Below are 26,255 nucleotides of genomic sequence, written 5' to 3' on the forward strand. Positions count from 1 at the left end.
AAGGGGCAAAACTAGCTCTTTTGATTTGACAGGAAAATGTAGTATGCTGTCATCGCCGTAGTAGGTACGTTTATATTTATTTTAGGGAAAGTCAGGATAGAGTGGTGAAGCACCTGAGCTGAGCAGTCTAGCTGCTACTTAGTGAGAGACAGGCCAGGATTGGAGCCAGGGCCTGGCACTTCCACCTCCCCGACCTCACATGCTCTTTGCAGAGTGGCTTTTTATCACTGGGTCCATAGAACCTGATGGTAATGTCCGAGTTCCCTTATCTTAAATAGTTTAAACTTATGAGGAAGCATTACCTCAGAAAGGCTCTTATATCCATCATTTTAAATTAATATTTGAAATTTTGAAAAGTTACAGAAGTACGGTATTTTTTGTTGTGGCACCCATACATTCCCATTTCCCCTACTGTCCAAAAACAGGGAAACTAAGAAATTTTGGAATCAGAGCCTTTTTCTCAACCGGATGTTATACTTGGGTGTTAGCATGGTAGTGGTGGGAACTGTGCATTTACTGTAACGCGGCATTATCAAGTTCTGTTCATCTGGAAGTTGGCTGGCATTTCTGCAGTATTTTTGCTCAAGCATTATTTTATTTTAGTAACTGTGGCCTGTGCCTTTTATCCTCAAGACAAAATTTAAAGATAATATAAAAATGTGTGTTCTATTTTTAAAATGACATAAACCAAGAAAAATCCTAATGCCCTTGGTGGGATTAAAAAGGTAAGACTGACCTATATTCCCCATAATGATAGGAGATGAGAACTTAAATTATAAAGAGAGTCCAGAGAACAGAGGGCCCCTGAGACACCTCAAGGCGGTGTAGGGTGAGGGTGGGAGTTTTGGCTTCCCACCAGACTTGAATGGTGCCTCTACCACTTTCTAATGGAATTCACACAAAGGGCCACATTCCTAATTGTATCATCAGCATGTCATCACCGAGCTGGATTGTTATTAATCAAGAGATGATGTGTGTGAGGAGCTGTGTGCTGTGCCTCTTGCCAGAGACAGCAGGCAGATGGATGGTCCCAGTCAGGCAGGAGGTCTGAGATGAGGCCAAGGGACCAGGGGTGAGGCAGTGAGTGTGCAGTGATTCCTACCAGTAAAGTTTGTAAAGCAAAGCAGGACTTCTTCCTTTTTTTATGAGTATATGTCTTTCATACATCAAAATTGGTGTGAAAGTAATGAATGCTGAATAGATAAAATGACAATTGCATCAGTGATTATTAAAATATAAATGTGGAAATAGCCAAATGATTGCCGCCTCCCAGATAATACTGGCCAGGGATTACATGAAAACCGAAAACAAAGCCCTTTGTTTTTTTAGTGTTTGCTTTTACAGAGACTTTACGAATATTACTTATCACCCTCATCTATGGGCTGCTTTTGGAAATAGATATTGAGTGGCTCACCTCCCTCTTCTTCCCATTCTTGTTTCTTCTGTGGGAACACATGGCCCGCTGAAAGTAGAACTAACTACATTGCTACAACTTCCCATTGGCTTGCGTTTTTTGTTTATGGTTTTTTTTTCAAAGAATGTCAGCATTAAATTGATAATTACTAGCAGGGATTGTGATTTTTTAAAAAATACATATATTCTGAAGAGTTCTCTTCCACTTTAATTATGTAAAGTGTTCAGTTTTCTAAAATTGGAGGATATATGGAATTTGTGCATTTCATCATATAGTTAAGGTACATTTTCAAGCAAATAAACCTTACATATGTATATTATGCCGTTTGTGCAAATCAAATTTACATTTTCTGATGTTATAAAAACAGCTTTGTTAGTTCCCATGATTCTGGCCTTTATGTTAGAAGGAGAATGGAGGATTAAGGCTGATTAGAGTGTTGGGATAATGTTTGACTCCTTGTGTTCTGTGCGCTCACACACAAAAGTCCTCCAAATCTGGATGTTACTATAGTGATATGAGCAAAAGCTTGAGTTTTCCATTGGTGTAGAGCTTAGTACAGCGTCTGGTGGAATAATAGTCAAATCTGTTATCTTTTGAATCAGTAACGTGTGCCAGTGCTGACATCCCCTGAGTGTGTGAGGTTTCTGGTGAGGCAAAAACCAGAATCTGCCTGCCAAGATTCGACCCAGATAATCAGTGTCCAGGGAACACATCTGTGTCCTTTCACCATGCTCTTGATAGGCATGGATTATACCCGAGAGGCAGGAGAATCTACAGGAAAGAGTGCCATTGTGGGGTTTCATAGGAATAAAAGCAACATTATTATAGCTCCCATTTACTGAATCAGTCTTGTGTTCTGGACAGCATGTGAGGTGTGTTACTACCCTACCCTTGATGCATTTAAGTGGCTGTCATTTCCATACTGTTACTTCCAGGTACTCTGTGAATTTGTGATCTTAAGTAGGGTATGTGGGCCTTCTGGACTGCAGTGCCCCACCGCTACTTTCCAACAGGGATGGTCTCTCACTGATGTTTGTAAAAAGAGCTCTGACTTTTGTGAGATTAAAGGCATTACTGGTTTTTATGGTAATAGCGCATTTTTGCCATTCTAAAATCTGGAAGCACATATTTGGCTTCTATCTTGGTCCCAGGAGTGGTCATCTTTAGTGACTTGTGAGTTATTTTCACATATTAATTGTACAAGTATTTAAATAAGGGTGCCTCACATTGATGTTTTTCCTCTTTTTACTTTAATATTAAAATTTGGGAGGTAGAGAATATATTGTTTTTAATGGTGATAGGGGTAGTAGTTATAGATACTGTTCTCCTCAGAGGAGGTGACTACAAGATTTTATTAAGAATTGCTATTTGTGGAGTGTAAGTGTGAAGAGGGGGAATGGAAAGAATCATCTCAGGAGTTTTCCTTATATTTTTTTTTCTTCTGTTCATTTCTAGTCTTTATAACCTGGCTTCCCTGGAACTGAGAGAGAATCTTCTTACATATCTTCCTGAGTGAGTCTTTGGGGAAAAATGAGAAGGGAATTTGTACTAAGTGAATTTCTTCAAGTATTAAAAAAAAAAAAAAATAGTACTACAGTACTTTGTCAAAAAGAGATTCAGTGTCTTTTGGAAAGTTTGGGAGATGCCAGCCTTCCCTTAATAGTTTTTCCTTGGTAATATTTACTGCTGTGTAGTCCAAATGAATCTTATTTTTGGAAATGAGTCCAAGTGAGGAATACCATGTTGCTCAGCATTTCTAAGTACTCTCTAAGAGTTCCTCCTTCTTTTTTTTTTTTTTTTTTTTTAATAGCTCTCTTACCCAGCTGCGGAGACTAGAAGAACTTGATTTAGGAAACAATGAAATATATAACTTGGTAAGTCTGCATTGAAGAGAGATTTAGGTTTAACTTTGTCCTTAGGTATGATCAAAACATTTTAAGGGATATCTGTAGGGCTGCAGCTCGGCAACATTAGAAACATAATGTGCTTCAGTCCACACAGGTTGAGAATTGTAATATGGGGGCGGGGAGGGTCAGGACTAGAGATGACAGGCATACGTGGAAACCCCCGGGCATTCTTGGAGAACACTGGGAGACTTGCATGGGAGAAGTCCCAACAAACATCCTCTATGTTACCCACTTATTCACTGTGGAAATGGTATTCTTTCTTAGTGGAAAACTAAACATTGGATCTTTGTTACCATAACATTATTTTTTTGTTTTAGCCAGAATCAATTGGAGCTCTCTTACATCTAAAGGATCTCTGGTTGGATGGAAATCAACTGTCAGAATTACCTCAGGTAAGCAGTGGTTTCACATTGTTTCCCCCAAATTATTAAACAACCACAGCCATCATTCCCTACTTCTATGTGAAATTTTCTGCAAGAGGGATCTTGAAAACCAAAAACATTGGTTGAAGAAGCACATTTGGGGAGCATCCGGATGGCCCAGTTGGTTAACATCTGCCTTTGGCTCAGGTCTTGGTCCCAGGGTCCTGGGATCAAGCCCCACATTGGGTTCTCTGCTCAATGGAAAGTCTGCTTCTTCCCCTGTGATCTTTCTCACTTTCTCTCTCTCAAATAAGTAAATAAATAAAATCTTAAAAAAAAGAAAGCATATTTGATAAAATATATCGAGCATTCATCATGCTACATTGCCATAGAAAAATTGAAAGCCTAACCCACCATTTCTAAAGATAGCAAATATACCCTTTAGTTTGTGAAATCTGTATTTTATTTCATGCTTGCTCCCCATGTGGCTTGCTTCAAGCCCAGCAAATTTGTAAATTACCAGGACTCCTGATTCTTAGATGGTACGCATTTTTGCCACTCTTCATGATGTGCCAAGTGCTTTGGGATGCTTGTGACCACATTCTCTTCTGTAATAGTTAATGTAGAAGAAAGGTTAAAAGCTTTTATTTCAAATTTTTTTGCAAATACTGCTTATGGTTTAACTGTTTTGTCATGGTATTCAGGTTTTTCCTACATTACTAAATGTAACAACCATGTTCCCAATGAAATAGAGTCTACGTAGACTTCTACATACATATTCATCTTGTGGAGCCTAGTAAGCCTTATGGTTAGATGAGAAAGAAACATAAGCCAACAAACACAACAATAAAAAAGCAACCACTTCCCCCTCGCTTAGTTTTTGTCTGTTACTGAATTTTATTCTTTGATATATCTTACAGCTAGTCTTTAAAGTCCAGGTATATTTCATGATGGTCTCTAGGTGCTGATATTTCAAAGCAGATCAGATGTTCAGGTTTCTGTTCAGCGAGTGAGCCAGGTGTGATGGTGCTATGCACTTTAGGTGAGGAATGTGAACCCAGGAAGTCTGACTCTAGGAGAAAGTACTCAGTAATATATTATGACTCTAGTTATGGTGCTGGAAGTATGATGACCTCACTTATAACTAAGGGAAGTAAGGAACTAATTGGAGTCTGTTTCTGAGATCTTGACTGCATTTGGGGAAAAGAGACAGATTAGCAACTGATGTGGGTGAAAGTTTGATTAATACCTAGATTTCTCTAGGAAATTATGAGAAATCCTGATTGAGAGAATTCTAGTTACTTTTAGGAATAAAAATACCAGGAGATTATCAGGAGAGTAATACACCAGGTCTGGGACATGATGGGGAAAGTGCCATGTGTGTGTTTGCGCACACATGTGCACACAGATGTGCCAAAATGATTGTGTACAAAATGTCACATCCTGAACACACAAAAAAATTATAATTCCAGTGATCTGGCCCATCGTAGCAGATGACAGAAAGAAAAGGATATACAAGGGCGTTGTTAAAAGGAACTAATGAAAAAGTAGAACAACCTCAAGGGTCAGGCCTAAAATCAGTAGAAAAGCAGTCTGGTTTCCTACAGACAGGAATCACAGGCAGGTTCATAGGATGTGTATTAGGTAAGAGAGAAGCTGGAAGGAATAGATGAGACCAAAGTAGGTATAGATTGAAGAATTCATCCTTATGTAGATATCATGGAACCACTAGATATTTTAATGTTTTTAGTCACATACCTATAGCTAGCTTGTTTCCAGGATGGAAATGTGGAAACGAGTTTGTAGCAGACTTGGGCAATGAGTGTGAGGATTAGAGTTCACAGTCCAGGTAGAGGAGTGTAATGACAGGAGGAATTAAACATAGTAGCAGTGGGAATGGATACGGGGAGGCAGGTATAGGAGAGAAACTATGCATTTTGTGAGTGGAAGGTGAGATACCTCTTGAATAGAATATGGGCAGCCTTGGTGGCTCAGCGGTTTAGCGCCACCTTCCGCCCACGGCGTGATCCTGGAGACCCGGGATCGAGTCCCACGTCAGGCTCCCTGCCTGGAGCCTGCTTCTCCCTCCTCCTGTGTCTCTGCCTCTCTCTCTCTCTCTTCTCTCTCTGTATATCATGAATAAATAAATAAAATATTAAAAAAAAAGAATGTTAGACTCGCTGAGGTACTTACCCTGCTCCTGGGATAGTCTGTTTCCTTTGAAAGCAGTATGCTTCTCTCTTCTGTTGAGGCCAAAGGGGTCAGTGGGTTCTGATGCTTCAAAGTTGCTGGGGTACAGTTGCATTGGTGTTGGTTATAACAAGTACTACCGGTCATGGGAGATGTAAAGTAGATGGTTTCTTAACAGAAAATCTCAGGGTCACCCTGGAGTGTAAGCTGCTTATGGAAGTGATTGATTACAAACTTGAAGAACTGGATTCTAGACTCCCCCCCCCCTTTTTTTTTTTAATTATGTCACTGTAAAGTCATTTGTTCTCTCCTGGTGCCAGTCTCTTCATCTGTTCAGTGAGAATGATTCCTTGCCTGCCTGAAGTTGGAGGGCTTGGCATCCCTCCCGGCTCCGTGTCTGTGATTTTTACAGCTTCCCGTTTGCATTGGAAAGGGGTCTGGAAATTTACTCCAGCCTTCGCATGTAGATAAACGCTAAAGAAACATCCTCAGAGCAACTTCGGGATTTGAGTGTGAAAAATCATTGTAGAAATTTCTCTATACTGTGGCAGGTTTAAGCATGAGTCTCTTTCTGTATCACTGATGTAGGAAATAGGAAATCTGAAGAACCTGCTGTGCTTAGATGTCTCTGAAAACAGGTTGGAAAGACTTCCTGAAGAAATCAGTGGCCTGACTTCATTAACAGATTTAGTCATTTCCCAGAACTTACTAGAAATGATTCCGGATGGCATCGGTAAGTATGGAAAGTAACTACTTACTGAAGATGCTTGCTATTGTCTTGAGCATTTGGAGCTCACTGTGGTCTTTTGGTCACTACTCTCAGATGCTGGGGATGTAGCTCCTTTAGTCTCCATGTCATGTATTTATTAAAGAAAGAATGCAAAGAACATTCAGTGCATTTAAATAGGCAGGTGTTTCTGTCACCCTGGTTTGGTAGCAGTTGTAGGTATGATTACTTCTAAGTGCTGACTCCTCTTTCTCATCTGCATCTTGTCTCAGTGATTTCAGTAAGGAGTAGTCCAAACAATAGATGTGTTTAGGCATGGGAGCAGTCTCTAAGAAATTTCTAAGTGAGTCTCCTAAATAGTTTATGAGAAAGTGACTAATCTTACCACATCGTGTAGAGGGGAATGGTGTGTTTGAATTCAACGGTTTCTTGTAGGCTAAGAATAATCTTTTTCTTTAACCATTCTGTGCCATTTCCTTTAAAATAAATTACTCCAGACATTTCCTTTACCATAAAGGCATTCCGTCCTGTGTGAGAAAAATAAATGCAGGGAAGGTATATAAACAGACATGGACTGGGAGCTCCACCATAGCAAAGCCGCTTAGAGATTGTTTAAAAACAAAACAAAACAAAACAAAAAAAAACTATGTTTAACCATGGCGTTAACATAGGATTGCTGTCTTTGACCTTTAACATTTATTCAAAATATCAAAGGAGGTTTCTGAAAGATTTTCAGTAGTAGGAGAAGCTGTGTGACAGGACTACTTCCTTTCTGGTATTTGGTCAAGATGAAAGCAGTAACTGATCCTGGCCACTGGGAAAGAACACAGAGGTTGCCTTTTGATTCAGACTGGTTAAAAAATTGGTGGGGATTTTTACTCCAGGTAGAGATGTTCAGTGAGAATGATACATGCCATCTGAAAACAGCTGTAGGAGCCGGGGATGTTTTGTTGCTTACCATCAGAAATAGGAGGCATGGGATGGCTGACTTCAAGGGTTTGAGAGGCCATCCTGTAGAAGAGAAGCCAATTTGTTACTGCATCTTCCAGTTCAGACAGCTGCAGTGGAAGATGATAAATGAAGTATTGGTTACAAATTAGTCTGGGCTGTTAAGTGAAGGGATAAGCTCCCTGTCACTGGAAGTATCCAAGGAGAGGTGGCAAGACCACTTGCCAGTAATACTGCTAAGGAGACCCCTCAGTTCCCAGCGTGTGCCCTGTGGAAAAGGCTAATGCCTCTCCTGCCAGTGAGGACAGGTGGAAACCCTCTGGCGACCATTTTAGTAGGTTATTGATTATACTAAATAAAGAGCTTCATTTTCCTGCCCCACTCCGTGGCAACACACAAGGCAAGTTAATTTTTTCAGTATTTCCTTTCCTTCAGCTTTACATCTCCTCTAAGATGGAGACTTCTTTCTGATTTAACTGGGGACAAGGTGTCACCATGCCAGCCTCTCTAAGTAGATAATAAAGGATATCTGCTTTGTAGGTTCATTCCCTTGAATTATAGTTGAAAGTGAAAATCTAAAAGATTTAGGATTTCCTTCACTCAGTGGGGACCTTGAGGAAGCTGCGGTCACTCCATTCCTCTTTTTCGTGGCCTGCGGGCATCACCAGAAAGTCCGTTCTTCCTGTCTTGAATGAAATACACTCAGTTCCTAATGTGGCATTTCAGAGGTTTCATTTTATTTTGCGTATCTAGAACCACTTCGTTGCAGGAGCCTTCACTAAGCCACTTTCATTCCTAGGTGATAGAATAAACCACACTTTATTTTTTGTTTTTACTGGGGATGATTCTTGGAGTAAGATGAAAGTCTCTCTCCTTTGTACATGAAACATTTCCTGTTCTTAGAGATCTGTCAAGAGCTAGCTGTTTGTTTTCCTATAAAGTTTCTGGCTTTGATAACGATTTTTTTTATGTAGTGACTTTTAAAATGATTTGTTTCTAATTGCTGACTGTTTTTGATGTTCTGATAAAATTAACTCTCCACCTCTAGTGATCTAAATGAGAAATATGCGGTTTCATCATGTGAAAAGCTGGATGAAGGGGCAAAAAAAAGAATAACTATTTAACACAAAAAAGAACAGCCAGATGAGAGATAAAGAGTGATGATTAGGAAGACAGTTGTAACTAATGAGTTGAAATAATGCTTTTTACAGGAAAACTAAAGAAACTGTCGATCTTGAAGGTGGATCAGAACAGACTCACACAGTTGCCTGAAGCAGTTGGGGACTGTGAAAGCCTCACTGAGTTAGTTCTTACAGAAAACCAGCTCCTGGTGAGTGTGGGCTGCGCATTCAAATGGATATGTAGGGTGGGGGTTCTGTATCATAAAGACATTTTAGAGTAGATTCTACTTACTCATAATTGGGGTAGACTACATGGACATGTTCTTATGTTACGTCTAAAAAAGGGACTTCAGAGCAAATGCATGACAAAAGGATGATTGGCTTTTTACTTGCATGAGTGAAGAGAATGGTGGTCAGGCTCCCCTCACAGGGGTCTCCGGTGAGGGGTAGGGAGGAGTGAGCCATTGTCAGCTGTGCCCATGCCTCAAGAACCACTGGAGGAAATGTTCTCTCAAGGTTCTTCGAGCAAATAGAGAAGGGGAGAAGATGGTGTTTGGCTGGGAAAAGCCTTGGTGAGACTCAGGGGTGGGGATGAGTGCTCTTGGCGAGGTTGGGCGTGGAACTGAGATCTACCCCCACCCTAGAGATTGGACACCGAGGTGGCTGCAGGTGTCCCATGCTTGGGCCGGGCTTCCCCATCCTCCTGAGGGCAAAGCTTTGGCATCCACCACCTGCTGGGGGTGGTGCAGGTGAACAGGGTGACAGCAGATCTCTGTTGCTCCTTCCTTCCTGCTTCCTCTGCTTGCATCAGGCCTTCACTGATCATGTCATCTTCTCCTCCTCCTCTCTTTGTGTCTTGTAACATCTATGTTTGCTTCAGTTTACTTTCTTAACTTTCTCTTTCATTTTGTCACTGTATTTCGTACCCTACTTTCCCTACTCCTTTTTCCTCTTCTCTTTTCTCCTTCCTTTATAAAAAGAACAAGCAATACTCTTGAGGTGGAAAGAGCAGAAAAAGACAGCATGAATGGGTTGGACACAGGGCTGGTGTGGGAGCTCAACACCTCTCTCCTCAGGCAGCTCAGGCGGCCTCCTTTGGTAGTAGAAGTGCTCAAATCTTCTGATCCTAGTTTATAGTTTTAGGCTTACAGATAGTAATCATAGCAATTGTAAGCATAACATTCAACCCTGGCTTCCAGCCAGGTGTTGAAGCTATCCGCTCTACCAGGGCCCCGCCTGGTTCCTGGGGTGCTCTGAGCACCCCATCTCCTAGCCCTGCTTACCTTGCTCCTGTCCCCAGGCCTCACAGCACTCCTGCTCAGGATTCTAATCCTCTCCAACCCCCCAGCCTTCTGGCTTCAAGTCATCCAAGCCATTCTTCCAGGGTGGTTCTCAAAGGTGTAGGCAATGAAGGGGTGAATCTTGAGGTGCAAATTCTTACTTATATTGAAGATATATATATATATATATATATATATATATATATATATATATATATATATATATATATATATATATTATTATATTACCTTTACCTTTTTCCTGGGTGTTTTTCTGTTTCCAGGTCTGTGCCTTTGATTTCATTTCATTGAAACATTCTTGTTTTAACAAGAATGCAAAATATTTAATTCTGCATCTTCCAAGTGAGCTTTGACCTATCTGATATTCAGAAAGAACTATTATATCTCTTCCTGGATGAGATGATATTCTTTAAATCCTTGAAAAGATCTGTTTTACTGTGAGTCATATTTTTAAAAATGTATTAAAATAATAATTAAAATGTTATTTTAACAGACCTTACCTAAGAGCATTGGAAAACTTAAGAAGTTGAGCAACTTGAATGCAGACAGAAATAAATTAGTGTCTTTACCAAAAGAGGTATGTGTTTTAAAAAAACAATAATAATCATAAAGAAATAATAGCACACAAGGGATTAAAAATGTCATATGTTTTAAAAGACTTAATGCAATACTTTTTAAGTGTTATGTACTTTCATTTGTGAGCATAGAGATGGTTGGAGGAATTAGATCAAAGAACGACCGTCAGTAACATTAAAGACAGTAGGTGGGTCCAGATGACTGAGCATTGTAAGGTGAATTGATAGGATTTTAAGTGGGAGAAAGAGTTTGATATTTCTGGCTTGACATACAGAGAACTATTGACAGGAATAGGTAATTTAGGAATTTGGCAGAGGAAGTGGAAAACATTGGGTCTAACTGAGTTTAATGTGAAATTAATTTCTGAAGCGGTTGGGATTATAAAAGTGGATCTTGACGCAACCCTTTTAGTGGGCAGAGATCGATAGTGGGCAGTGTTTGTGTCTGGGGGTAGTGAATGAACTCTTCGCAAAGGTATTCATATAAAGGAAAGTGAATGGGAAGCAATAGCCAGATTTTTTTTTTTTAAAGATTTTATTTATTCATGAGAGACACAGAGAGAGATTGAGGCATAGACAGAGGGAGAAGTAGGCTCCATCTAGGGTGTGGGACTCAATCCCGGGACTCCAGGATCACACCCTGAGCCTATGGCAGACCCTTAACCGCTGAGCCAGTCAGGTGTCCCTGATAGCCAGATTCGGAGGATTTTTTTTTTTTTTTTTTTTTTTTTTTGTCAATGGTCTAACCAGGAGAAGAGACCATCACCATGCTTTGTGGGGAGTAGTTGTGCAGATGTAGAGACACTTCAGTTCTGGTGAGGGAGTTGCTGAAAACAAAAAAGGAAGCGCAGAGCAGATTAAACAAGGAAGCATGTGTGATATTGTAGCATGATGTTTAACAAAGAAGGCTTACCTTCTATTTGGAACTGGGCTGGGCGATGGGTAGTTGATTTTTTTGTTAGCTATTAGCCTGAAACTCAGATGAGCTGCCTTTCTTCCTTCCATCAAATCTTGTTGAGCCCTTGTCTCCTTTGCCAGGCTTCTCATGAAGGTGTGATATCATGTGATATGATCTCTGGCTAGGTGCAATGTCCTCCTATCTCTGTTTTCCCTTTCCTACATCTCTCTTAGGATAAATTTCAAACCACCATCCCACCATCCAGAACATGGTGGGGAGGGGTCTTATTTTCCTAGGGCCCTTCTGAGAGTGTCTGAGCTTTGCCTGGTTTCTCTCTCTTTTTCCTCATCTTGGTGCTATACCCTCCATGTTCCAGTTTTCTGCCTGGGCAAGACTGCCAGTATTCCCAAGGGGAAGCATGGTGAGGGGGTATTTGTCATAAATATGGCCATGTTCTGACCTACTGTTACTCTGAGCACTGGCACTTAAATAAAACTGTTCCCTGCAGAAAGACTTCAGTACACCTCTGCTAAACGGGAACACAAGTAAGAGATTCCGCTAATCAGAACATTTCGGTTCTGGTCTCACAGTGATAAACCAAAACAGCTGATATCCTGAATATTGATGTTACTCTTGTTGAATGGGTAGCAGACTGGACACATAGACACATGCACAGAGAAGTAGGAAAGATTTATTAGTTTCTGTCTCAATGCCACATACTGTACTCGGCACTGTCATGTTTGTGCACTCACTGAGCCCTCATGACAACTTTTTGAGGTCGTAAGGGAGATTTCCTCATTTTCCAGATGAGGCAGCTGAAGGCCAGCTAAGCCTTCCTTAGCAGGCTTCACAAAGCTAGGATGGACCCCAGAGATGTGTCCAGACAGCCTGCTCACTGCTCTCCCATAGGCCAAGAAAAGCATAGCCACTCAGGCCACAGAGACTCAGTCCAGCCTTTTCAGGTGTGGCCCTGAGTTATGTCAGGACCTTGAGTTGGTAAAGAAAGGAGGTCAAACTCTCTGGTTTGAACATGTTATGAAATGAATACATTTTAGAAACATTTTCAAGGTTAGCGCTGAAGAGAGGGCTTGGAAGTTGGGTGTCTGTCCCCAGTACATTTCCCCACTCAGCCCATCTTCCCGTCCCTCTTTCTGAGTCTCTGGCAAAGGAATACATTCTAGGCACAGCTTTGACATTTTATTTGTGTAAAACTACTGCCATTATTTCAGTGTCTGTCATCTTGACATCTTAAGAGAAGGAAACTTGTCGTTAGGGTTCAGAGGGTTATGCTTACCACGTGCTGTGTGTTTGTGTATATTTAATAGAACAGTATTTCATAACATGGAAAGTGAACGTGGTGTGTAAATAGTTCTAGCATCAAAGCATCGTAGTTAGCCATCTGTTCTCTGTGAAATTGTGACTGGTTTTGTGGCAGATAGAGTTGTGTAAATGAATAAAGTCTGTGCCCTTTCTCTCAGTTGTGAGGTGAAGCAGAGAATGTTGAGGTTTTTAGGAACTGGCTATTTTCTAGCATGCCTTCACTCACACACATTACCTCCCAGAGTGGGAAAATGCCCCGAGCACATGTCCCTAATTCTGCTGCGGTTTACAGTTTGGTGACCCAGTAGAAATGGTGGAGTGCTTGCTGGTGACCATTGGGGCTGAGCAGCCGACCATCTCAGGCCTCCTGACCTCCAAGTGTGTCCTGTTGGTCTGCGCACCACTGCTCTGCCATGAGTCTCTGTGCAGTGGGTATGATAGGCCTTGTGACCATGTGTGCGTGTACGTGTGTGTGTATGTGTAATTGGGGGAGTGGGGCTGGGCCTAGTGACTATGTGTGTCTGCACTTGCTCTGCCTCCAAGCTTGAAACCATTTGATCATATCCTGCACTTTTCCTTGATTGGATTCTGTACTTGGAAAACTCTACTACTCTCTCTCTTGAGTAATTAAGTTGCATGCATGACATATCTAAGCTGAAATGCTGGCCAGTTCAATATATATGCCAAAAATCCATAATTGTATTAATTGCTATTGGTTTGGTGTGCCTTGTAGTTCTTCCTATTTTTTTGTCTTTCTTTAATTTGATAGTATTGTATATCATCAGTTTTAGAGCACATCTCCTTAGTCTATGGCAGTATCTATTTGTTGTTGTTGTTCCCCCCTTCCAAATGAAGGGGAAAGTTTGTACTGTGTGGGTCACAATAATAGATTCTGTTTGTGTTTTGTGGTGTTACTTCATAGTAAACATTTGCAAATCAATGAATGTCTCTTGTTTTCTTAATTGTTAGCTGCTTGGAAATTTAGAAAAGTCAGGTAAACTTGTTATCTTGTAAGTATTGTTCAGATCACAGTGCATTTCTAACTTCCATTTTGCTTTTTAAATGCATGAAGATTTCAAATCACCTGACTGCTTTGTGTGTTCTTCATTGTAAAATATTGGACATTTCTCTTCTAAACTCAGTTTTTTTTTTTTTTTCTAAATGACTGCATGGCCTGGAACCTTATTTTGTTATGTGTTTGTCAGATTTGTTCAGATTATTCTCTCTCAAAAGAATGCTTTTCTGTGAATTACATTTTAAGTTATTCAGAAATTCCAAAAGGCGTAACATGGCAGCTCATCTGTCTTCACTAAATTCCGGTTTGTCAGCACAATTCTCTAATGGAAAGGCTAGATTTGCTTTATTTGCTACATGTGGCATGCTTCTGATTTTTCAAGCAACCTATTTGTGTCTTTTATTTCTCATCCTGTTGTGTAAGTATGTATGCTTCTGGGAAAAGAAGACTCCCTAAAAAACTCATGTTTTTGGTGGAGGGAAGAATTAAGAAGAGACTGCATTGTGTGATGCGTGGACAGACAGGGAGTTGGTTTATGTGTGGTGGTAGGTGTGATGAAAGAGAGGCATCAACCTTGTAATATTCCCCAGCCAAATATTACCTTTAAACAATCTGCACCATCTAAAGAGATTCTGGCTGGAAGAAATTGAGCATGTGTTCAACTTTAGAGGCCAGTCTTTTGTCTCCATTAAGTCAAAATGACCATCTGTGATCTTTACTTCATCCCACCTATCCAGTCGAATAAGATAAAATTTATAGATTATTCATCAAAGCTTCTTTTTGATTTTGTTTTTTAAATCAGGCACTCTGTAAATGTTAGTTACCCATAAATAATAATTGTGATTTTCAAAAGTGTCTGTGGTGATAGAGAATTCGTTTTGTCAATAGCTTTCAGTCTTATTATAATTTAATTTAGTGTAAACTTCCATCATATTCTAAAATGGATTATTAATAAAAGAGATCAAATAAAGCCTAAAAATAGTAAAATAAAATATAGTTGGCCGTTGGATTTCAAAATGGAGAAGGCATTCCTAAACTTGAGAGAGGAAATAAGTTGGAAAAAAAGAAAAAACAGTTGATAGATTTGCCTGTGTAAAAATTAGATTTCTTATCTTCAAGAAGCCTGGAGACCAGGTGACACAAAATTATAGATGAGAGAGGTCTCTTCTTACTCTACCTGAAATCCTTCCAGGGCATTGAGAAAAAGATGTTCCCACTAGAGAAAAGTAGACAAAAATTAAAGCAAAGAACCTACCACAATAAATAATAAGTGATTCAGAGAAGAAAAAAATAGAAATGGCTATTGATGTAAAGAAAATTTAGCTCCATCAGTATTCACAGAAATGTTAAGGAAGCTTTTGACCTATCAAATTGTCAAGATCAAAAAAAAAATGATAACAGATGTTGGTGAGGGCACGGGAAAATGCATATTATTCATGGGAGTATAAATTATTACGTCTTCTCTGAAAGAGAACATGGAAATATTGAAACCTTTGAAAGTGTTCATACTCTTTGGATTCTGCAATGCCACTTCTAGGCCTTCATCCTAGGAACACGGTTGTGGTATACATGAAAACCAAGCACAAGAATATTTTTCATGTGTATGTAGGAACAGCTAACAAGTACATGGATTGGGGCAGCTAACACGTGCCAGGCACTGTACTGTGTGCTTTCCTGCATATTCGTGTCTCATCTTAGCAACAGTTCTGTGAGGTGTAGATAAGTCGTTATCAACTTCCAAGACACCGTGAAACCCAGATTCAGCTGAAGTAACTTGCTCAAGATCACACAGGAAAGAAATGGCAGAACCAATTAGCAGCAGCATGTAATGTGGGAGATTTGTGAAGTGATAGTTATGTGGTCAACAAAAGTCCTTTTAGAAACAATGACATGGGAGGATGTTCCTGATGTTATATGTAAGCAGAGGTGCTAAAGATCATAGTGTTGGTCCTAATTTCATTGAAGTGTATATGTATAATCACAAATGCATGGCAGTAATACTGAGAGATTGTACTTCAGAATGTTAATACCCATTATCCCTTTGCGGTAGGATTTGGTCTGAGTTACTTTTTTCATTGTGCTTTTATGCACGTGTATATATAGTTTTTATTTTCCAGTCAATGTAACTTACTGTTTTATAATTAGAGATGAAGAATGCCATAGCTAATTAATGGATATTTCAATGTCAGTGGCCCAACAATTCAGGAAGTCCCAAAGCCACATAATTTCCAAAATATTTATGAAATAGGAACATTCGAATAATATATCATAGATGATGATGATGGGAAATGCAAAAAGTCTTTGGTTTCTAAAATTACGCACCATATTATTACAGCTCAAATTGTTATTTTGACCAGATTTTGCATCTTGTACATTTTCCTTTCTGCCACAGCGAAATGTGGGTTTCATTCTCTTACATAGAATATTAAAAGGCAGATACTGAAGGAGAACGAAAGTTTCTTCACACTTGGAGCAGGTGTTCAAAAAGTGGAATCTAGGTAGACAAAGATGACTAATACAGGCTTTCTCTTTGGATCACTGAATGTGCTTATGTCATCTAGAGTAATGTTTCCTGCAGGCAATTCATACCTAGTGCAGCTGACCTGACCTAACATTTGCTCAGTGACCTTGAGATGGGTTAAATCAGGTCCAAACAGTAGGGAAGGAAGGTATCATCTGGAATGAAGAGACACAACCCAGTGAAACAAAGATTCTCAGCTAACATTCTGTAGCTCTCCAAGCCCAGCCCCTTGTATTCTGGGAAGGTGCTATTATGTGGTTTAAGGAAGTTTAAAAATACCAGCTTCCTACGTAACTGGTAATAAGTTATTTAAACAGTGACTCTGCTTCCCAGAATTTCTAAGTGATACAGGCATTTTATCCTGATGATCACTAAAGGACCCTGTAAACTCTGCCTCATGAACCTGAGAAAGCAGAAATTTACATGAACTATATGTAAAATATACAACTGAATTGATACCAGTGCTTCACTAGCAGTAAAGTCACAGTGTATTTATCCCTAGTATTTAGCACAGTGATATTTTGTCATTTTGTCACTGTGATGCATTGGCAGGGAGAGATTTTTAAGTTCAGGTGTGTTGTGGGAAGAGCTCACCAATGTCAGCACAGTTCCAACAACACAGCAGGCACACAAGTGTTGACTGCACTTGTCATTTGGACCCGGGACTTTCACTTCTTGAAAAGAAGACAATAACTCACGTTGGTTTTCCAGCCACATTTATCAGGTTCTATGATAGGTGACAAATTGTATTTGTGGTTTCGTTTAATTTAATCCTGATTGTTACTTTAGGTTAAAGTAGCTTATTCAAACCCACAAAACACATGACCGAGCCTCAGTTCCAGCCCAGATCTCTGTGATCTCAGAGCATCCACTCCAGGACACCACATTCCTCTCTGGTGTCTATGAAGAACTGTGCCTTTTGAGCTATGGTTTTTATGCTTAATAATCTTTCCTTAAAGCCAAAGGCTCATGCCATGCCTTCCTGGCTGATTTGGAAAGACGTTTCTGCGACTTTTTTTTGCTTGGGACAGCACATGCCTCTGAAGGGTGATGAAGACATCCCCAGCACACTGGGCAATAACACTCGCTCTTTGTTGGCATTGTTTCATTGTTTTCCTAAACCCTTGACAATAGAGATCAGCGGGTCGCTCGGCCTGCTGTGACTACCCAGAGTGCCTAGGAGACTCTTGAATGCAATTGCTTTCTACCTCTTGAGATCTCAAATGGATTCAAGATTAGAATGGTAAAGGAAAAAGAAAAAATAAGTAAATTAGACTGAAGCACAGTGGATAGCTCACACAGCCCTTTGAGAGTTCACATTATTTCCCCCTCCCCTAAAACTTAAGGGGTGTTTACTTGTCCAGAACTTATGTTGCTCCAACAGCTATTAGAGCAACATAGAGCAAATGGTGTCCCCCATTTTAGTTGGTTAATTTTTTTAATAGATAATATATGTACATGATCAAATTGAAAATGTTCACATGGTATAGTCTTGAGGCCCCAAAACAGATATGGTACAGGTGCCTGGAGCAGGGGGTAGCTTCACGACAAAGTGTCCACAATTATGATGCAGTCTCTGCTCATAAACACCCTCCAGTAGCTTATTTTACCATTGTGAGGGTTGTGTATGTGAATCACTACTTTGACCTTCCTGGAGTACAGATAAACCTTATGTCTTCAAAGCCAGGCCAGGTTGATAAGGTTAAGGAGCTGTCCAGCCTTAGCCACATGCTGACCTGGAGGACCTTTCACATGGCACACAGTGCCCCCCTCCCCAGAACCCAGAGCCCAGTGCTGATACCCCTTCACATAGAATAGGTCATAGGGAGTTCTGCTCCATAAGATACTTGGAGATTTCTTCCCATGAGTAGATCTTTGTTGGGATCATCTCAATTTATCAGAGAAGATCTAATCATGTCAATCCTCAAAAGATTCAAAGTTTTGATTCTTTCCATGATATTTCTGGGCATCTGAGTAAAACTATGATTCCTTTCCTCAAGGGAGGGAAGAAAGCCAAGCCCTCAAAGATCCTGTTGCAAATCTCTTTTAGGACATGCTACTGGGGCCCTATATTTATAAAACCTAAGAGAGGTCACTGTAGTGATTCTTAATAGAAAAAAAAAAAAAGAGTATTGTGGTTTTCATTGCTACACATAGAAGCAGATATTAACTTCAAGGAGCAGCCTTTCACTAGTAAGTAAATAAACATAAGTGTATAAACATATCTAATGAGAAAAGTTGGTAGGTGATAGGATGGTTACTGTTATTGCTGTGCATCCTGGTTAGATGTACAAACTCAGTAAAACAATCTGTCACAGGGTTTGTATGAATCATAATTATGAAAGAAACACAGAGAGCAGTGAATCAGTGGGTATGAGGTATGAGGAAGACTTGATGGTATAGAGGATGTTTAGGTAATTTTGGACAATTGACAAGATTTAGAAGGACAGAAAAAAGAAATAAGACACAGTGGGACCAAAATGTTATATTTTAGAGGACAATGAATGCACCTGCTGGGATGGGAAATGTGAATACTAAGAAATAATAGAGACAATCTAAAAGCCTTTCTACCTATCTGGATTTTCCATTTTAGACAAATGTTAGTTTGTGTTTTCTTCTATGTTTATTTTTCTTTTACATCAATTATGGTTAAATACTGGGGTTAAATATATTATCTCAAGTCTTTATATTAGCTCCTAAGGGAAGATATAATAAGATTGTACATGAAGGTAATTATGTAGCAATTTCATAAATATGCTTTTTAATATAGATACATATATTAAACACATGTATACAAAGAAAAGGGCATAAAATGTATTCAGATATCATCGGAAGATACAAGTCTCCTGCCCCTCTTCAAGTGGGAAGCTATGGAGTATTTTTCCATGTGTCAGAGAGACATCAATAGGTTCCTTCATAAGCCTTTTCTTGCAGTCACTCTGGGTCAGGATAGTGAGTACTGGAAGAATGTAGTACTGTATGGAGTCCTGCAGAATGTTGTGTCTGAGATCGAGTGATTTTTTCCACCCCCTTGGTTCAGCTTTCCTGACCATAGAAACCATAGCCAGTTTGTTCAAGAGAATGATTCAGGTCTTTTGTGCTTATGTCCTTTTTTGAAGACCAGGCTCATACAAAACTTAATTACCTTTGAATCATTTACTTTAAAAATAAATAAATAGTAATCAAATTTGGTGTGGATGTAGGTATTGATTTGCTTCTACCAGCATAAGTTTTACCAGAGTGATGAATGTATTTACTGAATTCAGTTTTTACTAAAATATTGTTGATTTTGCATTTGTCAAAGGAAAATGAATAATGAATTTACCAAGTTAGATTGTGAATGACCAAAAGCAATGAAAAGATGTATGGTGGAAATTAATGTACTTATTGTCTATCTGGTAACTCTTTTTCTTCTTCTTTTTTCTTTCTGTTTTTTTTTTTTTTTTTTCTGTTTTTTGTTTTTTGAAATGAACTAGAACACTGGGAACATGATTTAATATAAATGGGCAGGTCTTCCCAGGGGTGTGTGTGTATCATCCTTGGCCATATTTGTGAAATTTAGAATTCTTAATCTACCATATTACCAAATAACATTTGTCTGGACCTGGCTAGCTTAGTTTACATATTTAAAAGATACAGTTGCATTAGATAGCAGTGAAAAATGACTTGCTTTTCAGAATGAGATTTTTAGACTGTACCATTTATTTTCTTGATTTAATTTAGAATATGTACGTTTAATGTTTTGCAGAGATTTTTGTTAACTTATTGGACTACTTAGTGTTTTGTATGATTTAAATTAGCCATAGTTGGTCTTAGTGCAACTTAAAATCATATGATACCATTTTATGCGTCCTTCTCATGCCATTTGACAAGATACTCCAGTCCCACCACCATCTTCCACAAAAACCTGGAAAAAGGACATATTTTCTTTATCATTGTAGATTGGTGGGTGCTGCAGCCTCACTGTGTTCTGTGTACGTGATAATAGACTAACTCGGCTACCTGCAGAGGTGTCACAGGCCACAGAGCTTCATGTCCTGGATGTGGCAGGGAACAGGTAAGCATGTTTGGGTTTGCTTTCTTTGAAGGAAAAAAAACAAATGTTCATTCACCCCAACCTTTGCCATGCTTCTTTGCTATCTTGCCTTTGTTCCATCTTAAAGAATATGTACCAATTAGTCAAATGAGCAGGCCCAGGAAGTTGTTGATCTGAGAGCAGGAGTGATGGATCTGGATGGAGTGGAAGAGGTCAGGAATGACCTAAGTGCGAGACACTTTGCCATTTGAAGTAGATGCTTCTGCAGAAATGCTTCCCAGAACAGCAGTATAGTGATGTAAGAGAAACGGTGCTGCCTGAGAGCTGGGTTTTACCTTAGCTTTTATAGCTAGCTTTCATAAGTCATCCTGAACCTCTGAGTTTCCTCATCTCAAGGATGAGCTTGAACGAGTTTGAACTAGATTTTAAGCAGAGGTCTTGATGTGCTCTGCTGGTGATTTGGAACCACTTGAAATTGTAAACAAAATTGTATTCAGGGACACTTTTCTGTCACAGGGATCCCCAGCTAATGTCAGAATCACTAAGTGATCATAATCTGTAATAAAGTGAAGAGCCCCCGATGGTATCCGCCAAGGTCATAAGCGGTGCCATTTCTCAAGTTCTGAAGTCAGAGGCAATGGTGGACTGCCCCTAGCTTTCTGGAATATGCCTTCTCTTCACCTGTGCAGAATATAGACCTGTTTCAGCCAGTCTGAACTTTTTGTCACCTCAGATGGCATATGTACTTTCTCCTGAGCCCAGACCAGCTATTTTTTCTACCTGGGACCCTCTTCTCTGGCTCCCGCTTTTAACTCTCATCACTCATGCTTTCATTTTCTGTGGGGAGCCTTCTTTGTGTGGAGCCTGCTTTTTTGAATTACCCCTACCATAGCACTCACAGCACCGTATGATAATTGCCAGCTTATGTGTGTGTAACTGTCTAAATCTAAAGTTGCCTGAAGTCAGATGTGGCATCTGTACCACTGGACCATTTATCCCCACAGAGTGCCTGGCACATGATAAAAGCCTGGTAAATATTTGTGGCCTGAATGACAATGTTAAAAATGTTAGTTTTGCAGAGTGAACAGTAGGCCACTTCGAAATGCCTTGTATCACAGGCTACATCGCAAAAGGAATTTTAAAAATGCTTTTGAGTGTTATACAGTTAAATATGATCAATGATTTTAAATGAGAGCTAGCAGCAGTTGGGAGAGTGTTTGGGGGATTGTGGGCTAAGTGCTGATTAGCTGGTCACTTAGGTCAGGCACAAGCCACCATTTTTCATTCTGGCTAATGGATAGTAGGTAGTGGTGCTAAGAAATAGCAGGACTCAGCAGGCCTCAGGAAAAGCTCACCATTTTCAAGTGAAGGCTTTCAGGACATCTTGATAGATTTTTAAGACCTTGATATATTTTAAGACCTACTGGAAACTCAGGATTAATTTGTATTGAATGTTGACTTTCTGCTGGACTGAGTCTCATGTGCAGCATAGGGCTTGGGAAGAATGGTTCTTCCCTGAACTCCAGCAGTAAAAACTCTGTGACTCCAAACCTTCCCGGATTCTTGCCACACTGGTGAGCATGAATTTACATCACTAATTCTGGAGCAGAAAGATGGCTCTGATGCCTGAAAACTGTTTTTCACATGAGTGAAGCCTCTATTCTCTAGTTCTCAGGAGGGAAAGTTAAATTTTTATTATGCTTGGGCTGGGGTGGAAAAAACCCCATTAAAAAGTAGAGTCACATAGCTGTCATCTGAGTCAGTTATATGTGTCATTTAGTCCATGTATATACAGATTCATAACCAAATTTTAAACTTAGTAGTAATATTTAATTACTACTTATTTAAAGTATTAGTGTAGAAACTAATAAAAGGCTATAATGCCAGCTTTTTAGCTTGCAGAAGTGGTACACCATGGGAAGTCATACCACATACAACAGAAGTTTTTGCCTCTTCTCTCAAGCATATAAAAATAGCAAATGGCACAGAAAGACTACATGTTAGTTTCCACAAATCTTTTTTGACAAGTTTGATAGGGTAGCTAGAAAATTCCACTTGGAAACTAAGTATCAAATCTTGTGGTACAGTAACAGAGAAGATGTCTTTTATTATCAGCTACCCTTAGACACAGAATCCATTTCCTTAATTCTTAACTCTTTCCCACAGGAATATCCACCAGCTACACAATATCTAGTATTTGAGGACCTTTGAGGAAGAGTAGTACCAAATCCTAGAAATAGTGGCTGTCAATGTGGAAATAGTTTGCACTTTTGAATTTTACAATCCAAAAATTTAAATTTAAAAATATTAAAACATATTACCTCATAGCTGTTAGAATAGCTGTTATCAAAAAGATGAGAGATAATAAGTGTTGGCAAGGATGTGGAGACAGGGGAACCTTGTGCCCTGCTGGTAGAAATGTAAATTGGTGCAGCCACTAGGGAAAACAGTGTGGAGGTTCCTTAAAAAATTAAAAATATATCTACCATATGCTGTAGCGATCCCGCTTCTGGTGTATCGCCAAAGGAAGTGAGAACAGGATATTGAAGAGAGATCTGCACTCCCTTGTTCACTGCAGCATTTTTCACAGTAGCCAAGGAAAGAGCCTAAACATCATCAGTAGATGAATGGATAAAGAAGATGTGGTGTGATGTATATAGTGGAATATTCAGCCATGAGAAAGAAGAAAATCATGTTATTTATAACAAAATGTATGGACCTTGAGGGCATTATGCAAAGTGAAATAAGCCAGACAGGAAAAGACACATCCTATATGATCTCATATGTGAAATTCAGGAAAGTCAAATTCCTAGAAATAGAGAGTAAAATGGTGGTCACCAGGGGCTAGGAGTAGGAGAAAGAGGAGGGTATTGCTTAGTGGGTATAAATTTCCGGTTATAAGATGAATAAGTTCTGGGCACCTAATGTATATATAGCATGGTGACTATAGGTAGAAATACTGCCTTATATTCTTGAAAGTTGTTGAAAGAATAGATCTTAAATGTTCTCAACACACACACACACACACACACACACGCCCCCAAAATGGTGATTATGTGATTGTATGGATGTATTAACTCTACTGTGGTAGTCACTTGGGAATATATGAATATATCAAATCATCACAGATATACCTTAGAGTTACACAGTGTTACATGGAAGTTATAGCTCAAACTGAGAAAAACTATTAAAAGACAAAGCTCAACATAGCAGTGTAGCTAATACTGTGAGATAGTAAGCAGTTAAAGAGTAAGATCATTACTCTGTGTAGTGACACAGGAGGCCCATAGTACCGAGTAAAAAGAGCAACTGTTGGGCAGTACATAACACTCTAATTTTCATTTTTGTTTTAATTTTTTTTTAAGATTTTACTTATTTATTCATGAGAGACACAGAGCGAGTGAGCGCGAGAGAGGCAGAGACACAGGCAGAGGGAGAAGCAGGCTCCATGCAAGGAGCCTGACATGGGACTCGATCCCGGGTCTCCAGGATCACAACCTGGGCTTGCAGGTGACGCTAAACCACTGAGCCACCCAGGCTGCCCCTCATTTTTGCTTTTAAAACAATATATCTACGCGGTACAACAAAACATTAATAATCATTCCCCTAAGGGAAGAGTGGAAGCTTCAGGTTACAGGGGGTTTTCCCTTTAAAAATACCAAAGTATTGCTTAAATTTCCCCACTGATTATATTCTCTCTATATATCTTTAAACAGTTTTGAAAACTTTGTTTAAAACTAAAAAATTCCAGTAGGAGATAAAAGATGAAATATTCAGTTGTAAGAAACATGCAACTATAGGTTAAGTCAGTATTACATTAATCAGTAACAACCCCACATGTAGTTGTTAAATAAACTTGACAGTGTAGTCACTAAGTAGTCCAGGAGGTAGAGAAGGTCACTTCAGGGTAGTTGGTCATGGATTTAACTGGAAATGAGACACTCGGCTCATGATGTGGTTATTCATTTGCTTTAGTCCCTGTACCACTGATGTAAATAGTAACCACAGGCTTTTTATTTTGAGGGGATGTGGTCCTAAATAAAACATAGAGATGCAAGATATGTACAAATAGGGCTGTGGTTTTTGTGTTGATTCTGCAGTGTACAGAAGGGACCAAAATAAACTGAAAATGTATTAACTCTTCTGAAAAGCAGGAATATATATATATATATATATAAAATACACACACACACACACTTTTACCTGGGATGGTTCACTCAAGAGAAACAGAGGAGTATGTGTGTCTTTTCTGCCCCCCCCGCCGCCCCGCAGCAGCAGTGAATCAGTGAGAGGGTTAGCTCAGCCTGCTGAATCTCTGTGTACAGACGGGGCAGGGAACAGAGCTTTTTTTTTTTTTTTTTGTCTTTGACACTACTGGAACACCCCTTCATGGGACACTTAGTCAACAAACTTGTGTGGTGTGTGCTCAGTTGGCAACAGCTATGTTCAAGCTGGCACTTTATAGGGAAACTGGTGTTCTAGACAAGTCACTAATCTTATATGACTTGGTAGAATGTGCTTATAAAATCTGTTGTCATAGAGTCTAGTAATTTAATTTTTACCATATGATTTGTTATCCTTAGAAGCTGTTATTTATTATTGATGCTCTGTGTAGCCTTTTACTTATGCCTTTGCTTTAGCACTTAGCTGCAAAGCCAGTTACTCTTCTGAGAAGGTACAATGATTGTGTTTGAGTATTTGTGTTCTGTGCCAGTTTTCAAATCTTAATATTTTTTTCTTTATATACTCATGGTTAAGAAATCTAGAGATACTGACTGTAGATTTCTTGCCTAAGACCCTGAAACTTTAAACATTTTAAAAAGAAATAGGAATAGATTTCAAGGGAATTATCATTTTGTTCAATAAAATGAAAAAGAATGTAAAGTACTTGAAGCTTTCACAGTGTGTTAGGATATCCTTTCAAAAATCCCTCTCACCAGGCCTGGCAAATACACAGCTGTGTCTTTAACTTCCTTGCATTTGAGTGAATGTGTGACAGCCTTTGGGCAGAGGCAGGCAGGAATAATTTGTTGTATAAGCATAAGAGATTTCACTTTCTATCTCGCTCAAAGACCCAACACCTCAGAATAGGAAAGGGAGCTGTAAAGCCTCTACTTCCTCACATCCCTTGGGCATCCTTCATGGTGTGAGCCCATTACTGTCCTCAGTAGATTCTGGGATTTAAAAATACTTATTTCTCACTCGGTTTGGCCCTAATTGCAAAGTACTATACAATACACAGAGGCTTTTCAAGGGTACTTTAACATATGCAGATCTCATGGATGCGTTGACTTTGGAACCTAACTCCCCTATAAGGTACAATTCTACCGACTCAATACTGCACACAGACATATGTGTGGGAGGGGCCAGTCTTTGCTGGGCTAATTGTTAGGAAAAGAAAATATTTTGTCATCTCCATAACTAGCATATTGGAAGTATTTTGTAAAACACTTTAATTTGTCTTGTGAAAAGTTTGTTAATGCATTTGTTGTTAACACTCTCCATGCACTCTTTGATAATACTTACTTGATCTGTTAAAGTAACATTCTATGCTTACATTTTACTTAGATTAGTTTAATAACATTGGAGTACAACTTCTCTTCGTATTCCCTACATAGAGTTAGAATCGATTTTCATAAGCCTGTCAATTCAGGATGGCATCTATGTCTGATAATGCAGTATTGATCTCTTGGTAAGATGAATAGGTAGGTCGCCCGCATGTGTTAAACTGGAGATAGGTGTGCAAGTCCGTAAAAGAAAGAGCCCCAGCAACACATGCTGCCATATGATTTTTTTTACGGAAGTCACAGGCCAGGGATTTCTTTTAAGAAAATGTGCCTCATCTTGTGGCTCCATGGAATGTGGTCGGCTCATGATGTCTAGCTTGTGAAGTCACTGCTGAGATTGTAATTTAATGCAT

At 39.4% G+C, this 26,255-nt stretch overlaps 1 protein-coding gene across 4 annotated transcripts in view; it reads left to right on the forward strand.

Moving 5' to 3' along the window:
- LRRC1 (leucine rich repeat containing 1) overlaps positions 1-26,255 on the forward strand; it is a 129,737-nt gene that overhangs the window by 97,191 nt on the left and 6,291 nt on the right. For all 4 annotated transcript variants that reach the window (XM_038554330.1, XM_038554333.1, XM_038554332.1 and 1 more), the window contains exons 5-11: positions 2,870-2,926; positions 3,225-3,288; positions 3,639-3,713; positions 6,462-6,606; positions 8,760-8,878; positions 10,464-10,547; positions 20,241-20,356. In XM_038554330.1, the coding sequence (XP_038410258.1) occupies positions 2,870-2,926; positions 3,225-3,288; positions 3,639-3,713; positions 6,462-6,606; positions 8,760-8,878; positions 10,464-10,547; positions 20,241-20,356 (660 nt within the window). The remainder of the gene's footprint in view (positions 1-2,869; positions 2,927-3,224; positions 3,289-3,638; positions 3,714-6,461; positions 6,607-8,759; positions 8,879-10,463; positions 10,548-20,240; positions 20,357-26,255) is intronic.

The sequence above is a fragment of the Canis lupus genome, chromosome 12 (genome assembly GCF_011100685.1).
Source record: "Canis lupus familiaris isolate Mischka breed German Shepherd chromosome 12, alternate assembly UU_Cfam_GSD_1.0, whole genome shotgun sequence".
NCBI classification, from domain to species: domain Eukaryota; kingdom Metazoa; phylum Chordata; class Mammalia; order Carnivora; family Canidae; genus Canis; species Canis lupus.